Source organism: Bos javanicus, chromosome 16 (assembly GCF_032452875.1).
Source record: "Bos javanicus breed banteng chromosome 16, ARS-OSU_banteng_1.0, whole genome shotgun sequence".
NCBI classification, from domain to species: domain Eukaryota; kingdom Metazoa; phylum Chordata; class Mammalia; order Artiodactyla; family Bovidae; genus Bos; species Bos javanicus.
The window spans coordinates 44,251,820-44,265,392 of record NC_083883.1 but is presented as its reverse complement, the minus strand read 5'-3'; the positions used below and the strand labels follow the sequence as shown (position 1 = coordinate 44,265,392).

General features: G+C 42.8%; 1 protein-coding gene across 1 annotated transcript in view; it reads left to right on the top strand.

The window, feature by feature from the left end:
• RBP7 (retinol binding protein 7) overlaps window positions 1-13,253 on the top strand; it is a 44,776-nt gene extending 31,523 nt beyond the window's left edge. Inside the window, exon 4 of the mRNA XM_061382792.1 lies at window positions 10,578-13,253. Within this exon, the coding sequence (XP_061238776.1) occupies window positions 10,578-10,610 (33 nt within the window). The 3' untranslated portion in view covers window positions 10,611-13,253. The remainder of the gene's footprint in view (window positions 1-10,577) is intronic.
• The last annotated feature ends 320 nt before the right edge of the window (window positions 13,254-13,573 follow it).

Genomic DNA, 13,573 nt, shown 5'->3' with positions numbered 1-13,573 from the left:
TGAAACAACTTCCCAATCCTCCTCCTCCTAGCCTGTGGCAACCTCCATTCTACTTTCTGCATGTGGAATCATATGTTTATTCTTTTGCGTCTGGCAACTTTTACACAGCATGTCTTCAAGGTTCATCCATGCTGTAGCCGGTGTTAGAATTTCCTTCCCTTTAAAGGCTCCACTGTATTGTATGAATGTACCACATTTTGTGTACCCATTCATCTCTCAATGGATATTTGGGCTGTTTCAACCTTTTGGCTGTTGTGAATAATGCTGCTGTGAACATAGGTGTACAAATACCCATTCGAGTCCCTGCTTTCAATTATTTTGAGTATATTTTTTTGTTGTTGTTTAGTCCCTAAGCTGTGTCTGAGTCTTTTGTGACCCCATGGACTGTAGACCATCAGGCTCCTCTGTCCATGAGATTTCCCAGGCAAGAACACTGGAATAGGTTGCTATTTTCTGCTCCAGGGGATCTTCCCAATCCAGGGATTGAACCCTCCTCTCCTGCATTGCAGGTGGATTCTTAATTCTGCGTTTAACTTTTTGAGGAACTGCCAACTGTGTACCATAGCAGCAATGCAGTTTACATTCTCACCAACAGTGCACAAGGGTTCCAGTTTCTTCACATTCTTACTGACAAGTGTTTTCTGCTTTTTTTGGTACAATAGCCATCCTGCTGCTGCTGCTGCTGCTAAGTCACTTCAGTCGTGTCCGACTCTGTGTGACCCCATAGACGGCAGCCCACCAGGATCCCCTGTCCCTGGGATTCTCCAGGCAAGAACACTGGAGTGGGTTGCCATTTCCTTCTCCAATGCATGAAAGTGAAAAGTGAAAGTGAAGTTGCTCAGTCATGTCCGACTCTTAGTGACCCCATGGACTGCAGCCTACCAGGCTCCTCCGTCCATGGGATTTTCCAGGCAAGAGTACTGGAGTGGGGTACTTTGCCAGTGCCTTCTCTGAATAGCCATCCTAGCGGGTGCATTTTTAAAAATCGTGGTAATTTATTAATACACATAACAAAGTTTACCATTTTAACTTTTTTGTGTGCAGTGCACAGCATCTGGGATCTTAAGCCAATTCTTCAGCAGCAGAAGCTCAGACTCGTAATCACTGGACCACCAAGGAAGTCCCTTTTTGACTATTTTACTTACTGATGGCAGTAAGTACACTCACAATGCTGTGCAGTCATCACCACTGTCTAATTCTAGAACTTTCTTATTACCTCACATGGAAACCCCTTACCAATTATCAGTCAACTCCTTCCCCACAACCCCTAGAATTCATGAATCTACCTTCTGTGGAATGGCCTTTTCTGAAGTTTTCATATAAATGGAATTCTATGATATGCAGTGTTTTGTGTTCCCACAACAGTCCCTTCAGGTTCAAATGGAATGACTGACAGAACTCAAGAGAGTACGTTACTTACTGTAACTGATGTTGAAAACATGGCCTCTGTGCTGAACTGAATCTTCAGTTCAGTTCAGTTGCTCAGTCGTGTCCAACTCTTTGCCACCCCATGGACTGCAGCACGCCAGGCTTCCCTGTCCATCACCAACTCCTGGAGCTTGCTCAAACTCATGTCCATTGAGTCAGTGATGCCATCCAACCATCTCATCCTCTGAATCTCCAAGAACTGAATCTTGGAGACTGAATTTTAGGCCAAGTGGAAAAGAACAGCTTTATTGCTTTGCCAAGCAAAGGGGGATACAGCTGGCCCCTTCTCTCAAACACTGTGTATCCTAACCCAGGAGGATTTTGTGAGGGGTTTATAGCACCAATTCTAATGGGGTTGCTGATAAGATTAGGGTATATGAACCCTGCACACACTCTAATATTGTCAGCAAGCCCTCTCCATTAATCTGGATTCAGGTGGGCTCCTAATAATCTGGAAAGATGCTTCTTTGGTTCCTTTAATGGTTCCTTTAAGATGGAATAAAGAGTAGGAATATCTTTCACTTACTGAGGGTTTTTTAGTTCTGTGAAAAGTTTGAAGGTATTATTACCTATATCCCTTGGAGCAGAACCAAGACCCTGCCTCAAGGCTACTCCTTCTTTGTCTCCTTATCTCCTCCCTTCTTTGATTAGCAGCTGTTCCATTCTATCCTTTGGGACTCAGGGAAGGTCATGGAGGCTGGAATCTATTCCCTACAAGTAACAATGGGGGGACACAGAAAGGCTTTGATCCTGCTTGGTTTCATTACTGGTTTATAACAAAGGACATAAATCAGGGACAGCCAAAGGGAAGACATGCATAGGGGAAGGGAGACAGGGAGTTTCCATGTCTTCCTCGAGTCCATCCCCCTCCTGGAATATCCATGTTTTCACCAATTTGGAAGCTCTCCTGAACCTCAGACTTTTTTTACAATAGATCTCAATCTCCAGTCCTCCTTCTCCCAGAGGCTGGTTCCTAAACTCTGATAAAGTATTTGGTGGTTCTGGTGACCAGCTCTCATCCTGAGGTACCTGGGGTGGGTGGGGGAATGGCATTAGTGGTAAAGAACCCGCCTGCCAGTGCAGGAGATGTAAGAGACACAGGTTCAATCCCTGAGTCAGGAAAAGCCCCTGGAGGAGGGCATGGCAACCCACTGCAGTATTCTTGCTTGGTGAATCCCATGGACAGAGGAGCCTGGTGGGCTACAGTCCATAGGGTTGCAGAGTCAGACATGACTAAAGTGACTTAGCACAGCAAACAGCGCCCTTAGTTATCCTGTTAGCACAAACTCAAGTGTGATCCACAGTTGTGCGTTATGAATGTCTTTGTCATTCATAACAAACTGCTGAAACTGTTTACCACAGACTTGAACCCATGTGCTGGGACTCAAACCCAGCCAAAACTCACTTTGGGACTCGAACCCACATGACCAGGACTTGTGCTGTGTTTAGTTGTTCAGTCGTGTCTGACTCTTTACAACCCCATGGGCTGTAGCCTGCCAGCCTCCTCTGTCCATGGGGAATTTCCAGGCAAGAACACTGCAGTGGGTTGCCTTGCCCTCCTCCAAGGGATCTTCCCAACCCAGGGATTGAACCGAGGTCTCCAGCATTGCAGGCAGATTCTTTACCATCTGAGCCACAAGGGAAACCCAAACCTGATGTGAGCATGATGCATTGGCCAGGACTTGAACCCGGATCTCCCTTGTGGAAGGCAAGAATTCTACTGCTGAACCTCCAGTGCAAACAAGACTTACACCCAGCCAAAACCCTGCTTGGCACTTGAACCCACCTGGCTGGGACTCAAACCCAGCCAAAACCCATGGTACCTGGTTTCAGGACCTAATGAAGCTCAGGTTCTTGATGTTTCATCACAGAAAGAATTCAGTGAGAGACAAAGTGGTAGGTAAGAAGTGGATTTATTCAGATTCAGAGAGAAGCACACTCCACAGACAGAGTGTGGGCCATCCCAGAGCGCAAGTAGGGCTGAGAAATGTGACATGGTTAGTTTTAATGGGCTCGGTACAATTCATATGACCATTACATCTACTAATGGGGGCAAGAACCCCCTAGAAGAAATGGACTAGCCCTCATAGTAAACAAAAGAGTCCAAAATGCAGTACTTGGGTCCAATCTCAAATTTGAAAGAATGATCTCTGTTCATTTTCAAGGCAAAACCATTCAATGTCACAATAATCCAAGTCTATGCCCCAACCAGTAATGCCAAAGAAGCTGAAGTTGAACAGTTTGATGAAGACCTACAAGACCTTCTAGAACTAACACCCCAAAAAGACGTCCTTCTCATCATAGGGGACTGGAATGCAAAAGTAGGAAGTCAAGAGATACCTGGAAAACAGGCAACTTTGGCCTTGGCGGACAAATTGAAGCAGGGCAAAGGCTAACAGAGTTTTGCCAGGAGAACGCATTGGTCATAGGAAACACCCTCTTCCAGCAACTTAAGAGAAGACTCTACACATGGATATCACCAGATACTCATTACCAAAATCAGATTGATTATATACTTTGCAGCCGAAGATGGAGAAACTCCATACAGTCAGCAGAAACAAGACCAGGAGCTGACTATGGCTCAGATCATGAACTCCTTACTGCCAAATTCAGACTTAAATTGAAGAAAGTAGGGAAAACCACTAGACCATTCAGGTATAACCTAAATCAAATCCCTTGTAATTATACAGTGGAAGTGACAAACAGATTCAAGGGATTAGATCTGATACACAGATTGCCTGGAGAACTATGGACAGAGGTTCATGACATTGTACAGGAGACAGTGATCAAGACCATCCTCAAGAAAAAGAAATGCAAAAGGCAAATTGGCTGTCTGAGGAGGCCTTACAAATGGCTGAGAAAAGAAGAGAAGCTAAAGGCAAAGGGGAAAAGGAAAGATATATCCATCTGAATCCAGAGTTCCAAAGAATAGTGAGGAGAGATAAGAAAGCCTGCCTCAGTAATCAATGCAAAGAAATAGAGGAAAACAGTAGAATGGGAAAGACTAGAGATCTCTTAGAAAATTGGAGACACCAAGGGAATATTTCATGCAAAGATGGGCACAATAGAAAAAAGAGAAATGGTATGGACCTGAAAGAAGCAGAAGATATTAAGAAGACCTGGCAAGAATACATAGAAAAACTATACAAAAAAGATCTTCATGACCCAGATAACCACGATGGTGTGATCACTCACTTAGACCCAGACATCCTGGAGTTCAAAGTCAAGTGGGCCTTAGGAAGCATCACTATGAACAAAGCTAGTGGAGGTGATGAAATTCCAGTTGAGCTATTTAAAATCCTAAAAGATGATGCTGGTAAAGTGCTGCACTCAATATACCAGCAAATTTGGAAAACTCAGCAGTGGCCAAAGCATTGGGAAAAGTCAGTTTTCATTCCAATTCCAAATAAAGGCAATGCCAAAGAATGTTCAAACTACCACACAATTGCACTCATCTCACATGGTAGCAAAATAATGCTCAAAATTCTCCAAGCCAGTCTTCAACAGTACATGAACTGTGAACTTCCAGATGTTCTAGCTGGATTTAGAAAAGGCAGAGGAACCAGAGATCAGATTGAAACCTTTACCACAGATTGGAACTTGAACCATGTGGCTGGGACTCAAACTCAGTCAAAGCCATGCTTAGGACTTAAACCTACACGGTGGGGACTTGAACGCAGCCAAAACGCACAGTATCTGGTTTCAGGGCCTAATGAAACTCAGGTTCTTTTTTTTTTTTTTTTTAATCTCTACCAACAATATCACTAGACAAAGCAATATGTCACTGATCCCATAATGCATGGCACATACTTTTACTAAAAAATATTCATTGTTATCTGAAATTCAAGTTTAACTGTGTGTTCTGTATTTTTATTTACTAAATATGGCACAGCTAACTCAGTGTATTTAAAAGTACCAGAACTCAAGCTACACTATTAAAAAGCTTAAACTGAAGCACTGCACAATACTATATATACATATATTATATATATATATACACACACACAAACAATATTGCACACAACATTCCATACACAATGCATACAAAATGTTCCTATAGTTCAGCCCATTCTTATGAACATCAATGGCTCAATGAACATGAGTTTGAGCAAACTCTGGGAGTTGGTGATGGACAGGAAAGCCTGGTGTGCTGCAGTCCATGGGGTCACAAAGACTCGGACACAACTGAGTGACTGAACTGAACTACAAAAACATTCCGCATACACTATAGACAATATTATGTACAATATTGTCCGTGTATACACACACACACACAGACATATATACATACCATTGTGCAGTGCCCCAGTGCAAGCCCTTCAAACTAAACCAAATACTGAATTAACATTTTCTTCCCTATCACCAACTTATAGTTAATGCACCAAATAAATCAATATTAGACCAAATACTGAATCAATATATATATTGATGTCTCATCGCAGAAAGAATTCAGTGAGATGCAATGCGATCCCATGGACTGCAGCACGCCGGGCCTCCCTGTGCATCACCAACTCCTGGAGTCTACTCAAACTTATGTCCACTGAGTCGGTGATGCCATCCAACTATCTCATCCTCTGTCGTCCCCTTCTCCTCCCACCATCAATGTTTCCCAGCATCAGGGTCTTTTCAGATGAGTCAGTTCTTCACATCAGGTGGCCAGAGTATTGGAGTTTCAGCTTTAGCATCAGTCCTTCCAATGAACATTCAGGAGAAATGTGACATGGTTAGTTTTAATGGGCTTGGTACAATTCATACAATCATTATATCTACTAATATGGGCGAGAATCCCTTAGAAGAAATGGAGTAGCCCTCATAGTCAACAAAAGTCTGAAATGCAGTGCTTGGGTGCAATCTCAAAAACTCATAGGGCGAGTGCGGCTCCGAAGTTTGACTTGGTTAGTTTTTATAGGCTAGGTAATTTTATAGCTTAATGAGTTGGAGGATTATTCCAACTATTTTTGGAAAGGGGTGGAGATTTCCAGGATTTGGCCCAGGTCTCACTCCTTGGTCTTTTAACATTGCCTTGGAACTGTCATGGCATCTCTGGGTGTGTCATTTACTTGCTCTTTGAGGATCAAGGTCTAGTCTTGTCTGCCATCTTGGTCCCATTTGATTCTAATTGGTTTATGTTGTTTCCTTGGGCTATGTCATTCTTTCAAAAGTTTTGCCCTGCCCCTTTCTCTCCTGTTACAAAACTGCCAACATCCATTGGATCATGGAAAAAGCAAGAGAGTTACAGAAAAACACCTACTTCTGCTTTATTGACTATGCCAAAGCCTTTGACTGTGTGGATCATAACAAATTGTGGGAAATTCTAAAAGAGATGGGAATAGCAGACCACCTTACCTGCCTCCTGAGAAATCTGTAAACAGGCCAAGAAGCAACAGTTAGAACCCGACATGAAACAACAGAGTGGGAAAGGAGTATGTCAAGGCTGTATATTGTCACCTTGCTTATTTAACTTCTATGCAGAGTACATCATGTGAAATGCTGGACTGAATGAAGTACAAGCTAGAATCTAGATTGCTGGGAGAAATATCGATAACCTCAGATACACAGATGACACCACCCTTATGGCAGAAAGTGAAGAGGAACTAACAAGCCTTTTGATGAAAGTGAAAGAGGGAGTGAAAAAGTTGGCTTGAATCTCAACATTCAAAACACTAAGATCATTGGCATCTGATCCCATGACTTCATGGCAAATACATGGGGAAAAAAATGAAAACAATGAAAGACTATTTTGAGGGGGTTCCAGAATCATTGCATATGGTAATTGCAGCCATGAAATTAGAAGATACTTGCTCTTTGGAAGAAAAGTTATGACCAACCTAGACAGCATATTAAAAAGCAGAGACATTACTTTGCTGACAAAGGTCCATCTAGTCAAAGTTGTAGTTTTTCCAGTAGTCATGTATGGATGTGAGAGGGATGGATGTAACAGGAGGGAAAGCGGCAAGGCACAACTTTTGAAAGAATGACAAAGCCCAAGGACACAACATAAACTGATTAGAATCAAATGAGACCAAGATGGCAGACAAGACTAGACCTTGATCCTGAATGAACAAGTGAAATAGACATCTGGAGGTGCCATAACAGTTCCAGTTCAGTTCAGTCACTCAGTTGTGTCCGACTCTTTGTGACCTCATTGAATGCAGCATGCCAGGCCTCCCTATCCATCACCAACTCCTGGAGTTTACTCAAACTCAAGTCCATTGAGTCAGTGATGCTGTCTAACCATCTCATCCTCTTTCACCCCCTTCTCCTCCTGCCTTCAATCTTTCCCAGCATCAGGGGCTTTTCAAATGAGTCATTTCTTCACATCAGGTGGCCAAAGGATTGGAGCTTCAGCTAAAGCATCAGTCCTTCCAGTGAATATTCAGGACTGCTTTCCTTTAAGATGGATTGGTTGGATCTCCTTGCAGTCCAAGGGACTCGCAGGAGTCTTCTCCAACACCACAGTTCAAAAGCATCAATTCTTTGGTCCTCAGCCTTCTTTATGGTCCAACTCTCACATCCATACATGACTACTGGAAAAACCATACCTTTGACTACAGCAGACCTTGGTTGGCAAAGTAATGTCTCTGCTTTTTAATATGCTGTCTAGGTTGGTCATAACTTTTCTTCCAAAGAGCAAGTATCTTTTAATTTCATGGCTGCAATTACCATATGCAGTGATTCTGGAACCCCCTCAAAATACTCTTTCACTGTTTTCATTTTTTCCCCATGTATTTGCCATGAAGTGATGGGATCAGATGCCATGATCTTAGTGTTTTGAATGTTGAGTTTTAAGCCAATTTTTTCACTCTCCTCTTTCACTTTTATCAAGAGGCTCGTTAGTTCCTCTTCACTTTCTGCCATAAGGGTGGTGTCATCTGCATATCTGAGATTATTGATATTTCTCCCGGCAATCTAGATTCTAGCTTGTGCTTCATTCAGTCCAGCATTTCACATGATGTACTCTGCATAGAAGTTAAATAAGCAAGGTGACAATATACAGCCTTGACGTACTCCTTTCCTGATTTGGAATCAGTCTGTTGTTCCATGTCCGGTTCTAACTGTTGCTTCTTGACCTGCACACAGGTTTCTCAGGAGGTAGGTAAGGTGGTCTGGTATTCCCATCTCTTTCAGAATTTTCCACAATTTCTTATGATCCACATAGTCAAAAGCTTTGGCATAGTCAATAAAGCAGAAGTAGATGTATTTCTGGAACTCTTTTGCTTTTTCTATGATCCAACGGATGTTGGCAATTTGGTCTCTGCTACCTCTGCCTTTTAGAAATTCAATTTTTACATGTGGAAATTCTCAGGTCATGTACTGTTGAAGCCTAGCTTAAAGGATTTTTAGCACTACCTCGATGGACGTGAGTTTGAGTGAACTCTGGGAGTTGGTGATGGACAGGGAGGCCCAGACATGCTGCAATTCATGGGGTCGCAAAGGGTCAGACACGACTGAGCAACTGAACTGAACTGAACTGAATCTCTTTCTGACCTGGGTTTGATTTCTGGGTCAGAAAGATCCTCTGGAGAAGGAAATGGCAACCCACTCCAGTATTCTCGCCTGGAGAATCCCATTGACAGAGGAGCCTGGCAGGCTACAGTCCATGGGATTGCAAGAGTCGGACACAACTTAGCGACTAAACTACCACCACAGTCTCTTTCTTATTTTAGAGAATTTAACAGCCATTACTATCAAAAGGGGAAAATAGTTCATTTATCTAGTCAAGGCTATGGTTTTTCCAGTGGTCATATATGGATGTGAGAGTTGGACTGTGAAGAAAGCTGAGCGCCAAAGAATTGATGCCTTTGAACTGTGGTGTTGGAGAGGACTCTTGAGAGTCCCTTGGACTGCAAGGAGATCCAACCAGTCCATCCTAAAGGAGATCAGTCCTGGGTGTTCATTGGAAGGACTGATGCTAAAACTGAAACTCCAATACTTTGGCCACCTCATGTGAAGAGGTGCTCATTGGAAAAGATACTGATGCTGGGAGGCATTGGGGGCAGGAGGAGAAGGGGATGACAGAGGATGAGATGGCTGGATGGCATCACCGACTCAATGGACATGAGTTTGGGTGAACTCTGGAAGTTGGTGATGGACAGAGAAGCCTGGCGTGCTGCGATTCATGGGGTCACAAAGAGTCGGACACGACTGAGCAACTGAACTGAACTGAACTGAACTAGATAGCATGTGAGATAAGCGCAACTGTGCAGCAGTTCAAACTCTTTGGCATTGCCTTTCTTTGGGACTGGAATGAAAACTGACCTTTTCCAGTCCTGTGGCCACTGCTGAGTTTTCCAAAGGCATTGTTATAAGACAAAGGAAGGGGCGGTGACCCAAATCCAGGAAATCTCCACCCCTTCCCCAAAATAATTGGAATAGTCCTCCCACTCATTAGCATATGGAATTACCCAGCCTTTAAAAACTTACCATGCCACATTTCACAGCCGCCACATTCACCCTTTGCAATGACCCACACTCTGTCTGTGGAGTGTGCTTCTCTTTGTATCTGAATAGATCCACTTCTTATCATTTTGTCTCTCACTAAATTCTTTCTGTGATGAGACATGAAGAACCTGAGCTTCATTAGGTGCTAAAACCAGGTACCATGGGTTTTGGCTGGTTTGAGTCCCAGCCAGGTGGGTTTGAGTCACAATCTGTGGTAAACGGTTTCAATTGGACTATAAAGAGAGCTGAGCACTGAAGAATTGAGGCTTTTGAACTGTGGTGTTGGAGAAGACTCTTGAGAGTCCCTTGGACTGCAAGGAGATCCAACCAGTCCATTCTGAAGGAGATCAGTCCTGAATATTCATTGTGTCAGGGGAGTGTATAATTTCCTTGGTTCTGTCTTGCCGCAGCAAAAATTTGAAACAGTGGACCAGTGTTACAACTCGTTTACAGCTCACTTTTATTTGGCAAGCAAAGGAAAATACAACCTCAAGGCGTGTAGGCAGGCCGACCCAAAGCGGAAGAGAAGAGAGAAGCTCAATTTTGGCTCCTCTTTTTATATGTTTTTTCCTCCTCCCCCCGAGCCTGCCCTATGTAAATTGGGCTAGCCAGGAGGGCTGTTTGTTTCACCTGAGGTTCTCACTCTGGTCCTGGTCCTCGGACCTTCCTTTATTCTATGTTCACAGGCTTTTTCCTTTGTCTTTTAGCCTGCTATTTTGGACTCCTTTTTCCTATTCTAACTACCTAACAATTGGAAGGACTGATGCTGAAGCTGAAGCTCCAATATTTTGGCCACCTGATGTGAAGAACTGACTCATTGGAAAAGACCCTGATGCTGGAAAAGATCGAAGGCAGGAGGAGAAGGGCATGACAGAGGACGAGATGGTTGGATGGCGTCCCTGACTCAAAGGACATGAGTTTGAGCAAGCTCTGGGAGTTGGTGATGGACAGGGAAGCCTGGCATGCTGCAGTCCATGAGGTCGAAAAGTGTCTGACGGGACTGAGTGACTGCACAACAACAAGAATCTTGCAAATATTTCCTGGAATGGCCAACCTCAGGGAGGGGCAGGGTTCCCCGAGGCAGATCATTATGTATGATTATAATAACAAAAGCAACTAAAAGCAAAGGTTAAAGTCAAAGAACCAGGTCTATCATGGAGTCAGAGTTGGCTCTTCCCTGCAACACTATCACTCAGTAAACTCCAAGAGTTTTTGGACCTCTGTGCTAGGAATCAAAGACAAAGACAAAAATATATTTTAAATTAGGCCTCACTGCTTTAATTTCAATTTGGAAAGACATTTTGGAATGCTTCCATAAAACAAGCAAGAAGAGATATTACGCCAAGGATCCCTCTGTCATTTTAAAATGCAAGAGGCCATCTTCATGGAGATTTACTATAGTTAACTGTTAGATGCCTTTTTATCTCAATTGCTTAGATTTAATTCAATTCAGTGGACATGAGGAGATGTTCATCAAGTATTACTAACTAGGTACCGAGAATATGAAGCAAAAGTCATAAAAAGTGAAGTCATAAAAAGAGCCACATAAATGACTCTAACATTAAGAGGGCTTCCCTGGTAGCTCAACTGGTAAAGAATCCGCCTGCAATGCAGGAGACCTGGGTTCCTTAGATCCCTTAGTCAGGAAGATCCCCTGAGGAAGGGGATGGCAACCCACTCCAGTATTCTTGGGCTTCCCTAGTGGCTCAGCTGTAAAGAATCCACTGCAATGTGGGAGACCTGGGTTCGACCTCTGAGTCAGGAAGATCCCCTGGAGAAGGCCATGGCAACCCACTCCAGTATTCTTGACTGGAGAAACCCATGGACAGAGGAGGCTGGCGGGCTACGGTCCATAGTGTCGCCCAGAGTCCGACATGACTGAAGTGACTTAGTGCATAGCACACCCCTGTGCGCCAATGGTTAAGAATCCTCTTGCCAATTCAGAGGATACAGGTTCAGCCCCTGGTCCAGGAAGATTCCATATGCCAGGAGGCAACTAAGCCTGCGCAGCAACTACTGAGCCCACGTGCTCTAGAGTCTGTGCTTGGAAACAAGCCACCTCAGTGAGAAGCCCGCACACCACAACTAGAGAGTAACGCCCACTTACTATAACTAGAGAAAGCCTGAGCACAACCAAAATAAAAATAAAATTTTAAAAAAGGAGTGAATTGTAACCCCCCAAAAATTGTTTTTAAGTTATACCCAAAGCAGCAGTTTATTATATGGATAATTTTTGAATAAGTGTGAATAGTTCCTGAAATTATGTGATAACCCACTTAAGAAAAGGAGGGAGTCCAGACATAGAGAACAGACTGGTGGTTGCCATGGGGAAAGGATGGATTGGGAGTTTGGAAATAGAGGATGCAAACTACTATATATAGAATGGATAAAGAGCAAGATCCTACGGTATAGCAGGGGAACTTTATTCAATATCCTGTGATAAACCATAATGGAAAAAATATGAAAAAGAATGTATATATATGTATAACTGAATTGCTTTGCTGTACAGCAGACATTAACACCACATTGTAAATCAGCTATACTTGAATAAAATAAACTTTAAAAAAAGAAAGGGAGTGAGTCAAAAGATTTAAACTTCTGGCTAAACTTCAATACTTTGGCCACCTAATGTGAAGAGCTGACTCATTTGAAAAGACCTTGACGCTGGGACAGATTGAAGGCAGGAGGAGAAGGGGACGACAGAGGATGAGATAGTTGGATGGCATCACTGACTCAATGGACATGAGTTTGAATAAACTCTGGGAGTTGATGCTGGACAGGTAGGCCTGGCTTGCTGCAGTCCATGGGGTCGCAAGGAGTTGGACATGACTGAACGACTGAACTGAACTGAACTGAACTGATGAAGAGGTGATGAGTATGTTGCAGAAAACAGTTATTTAGAGGCAGTTAATAAACTTGTTATTTTTCTGATTTTTAAAATTATTTGAGGCTAATTTTATATTCTGTTTTCTTAAAGAAAACTTCCAAAATTGTTTGTTTTAGGTACTACAAAACCTAGCTCTATCCTTGATATCATCTAAATTAGCAACTTAACACAATTTACTTAGTCACTTATTTCTCAGGAGGAGCTGTCATTTAGCTTTCTAACTAATGAAGTGGATGATGGGATTTTTATTTTGCTTGGGGGATTCCATTTGGCTCCGCTGAAGTTAACATGGCAATGTTTTCTTATTCCCATTTTACAGATGACGAGACTGAATTTCCGAAAGGGTAAGTGCAGGTCACAAAGTTGGTTAGTGACGGAGAACAAGATATCAAGCTGAGGACAGATATCTTTGGTAGTGAAGGATGAGTCTCAGTATGGAAGGGTATGGTATATAGGGAAGAATGGAAAAATGCTAAAAGAGAAGTTGAAAAAATTGGTGATAATAATAAAACACTTACATATGTTTACAATGGGTCAAGCAAAGTTCAGTACTTTACAGAGCTCAACTCATTTATTTTCACAATATTTGCAAGAGCTACCATTCTTATTCCCATAATTATTATTATGGCCATTTGGCATGTGAGATCTTAGTTCCCTAACCAGGAATCAAACCCACGCCCCCTGCAGTAGAAGCAAGGAGTCCTAACCCTGGACTGCCAGAGAAGTCCCTTAATCCAGTTTTACACATGAGACAGTTTAGACATAAATTGTCTTATTTACCTACATTAAGTAACTTGCCCAAGATCACAGAGTTAG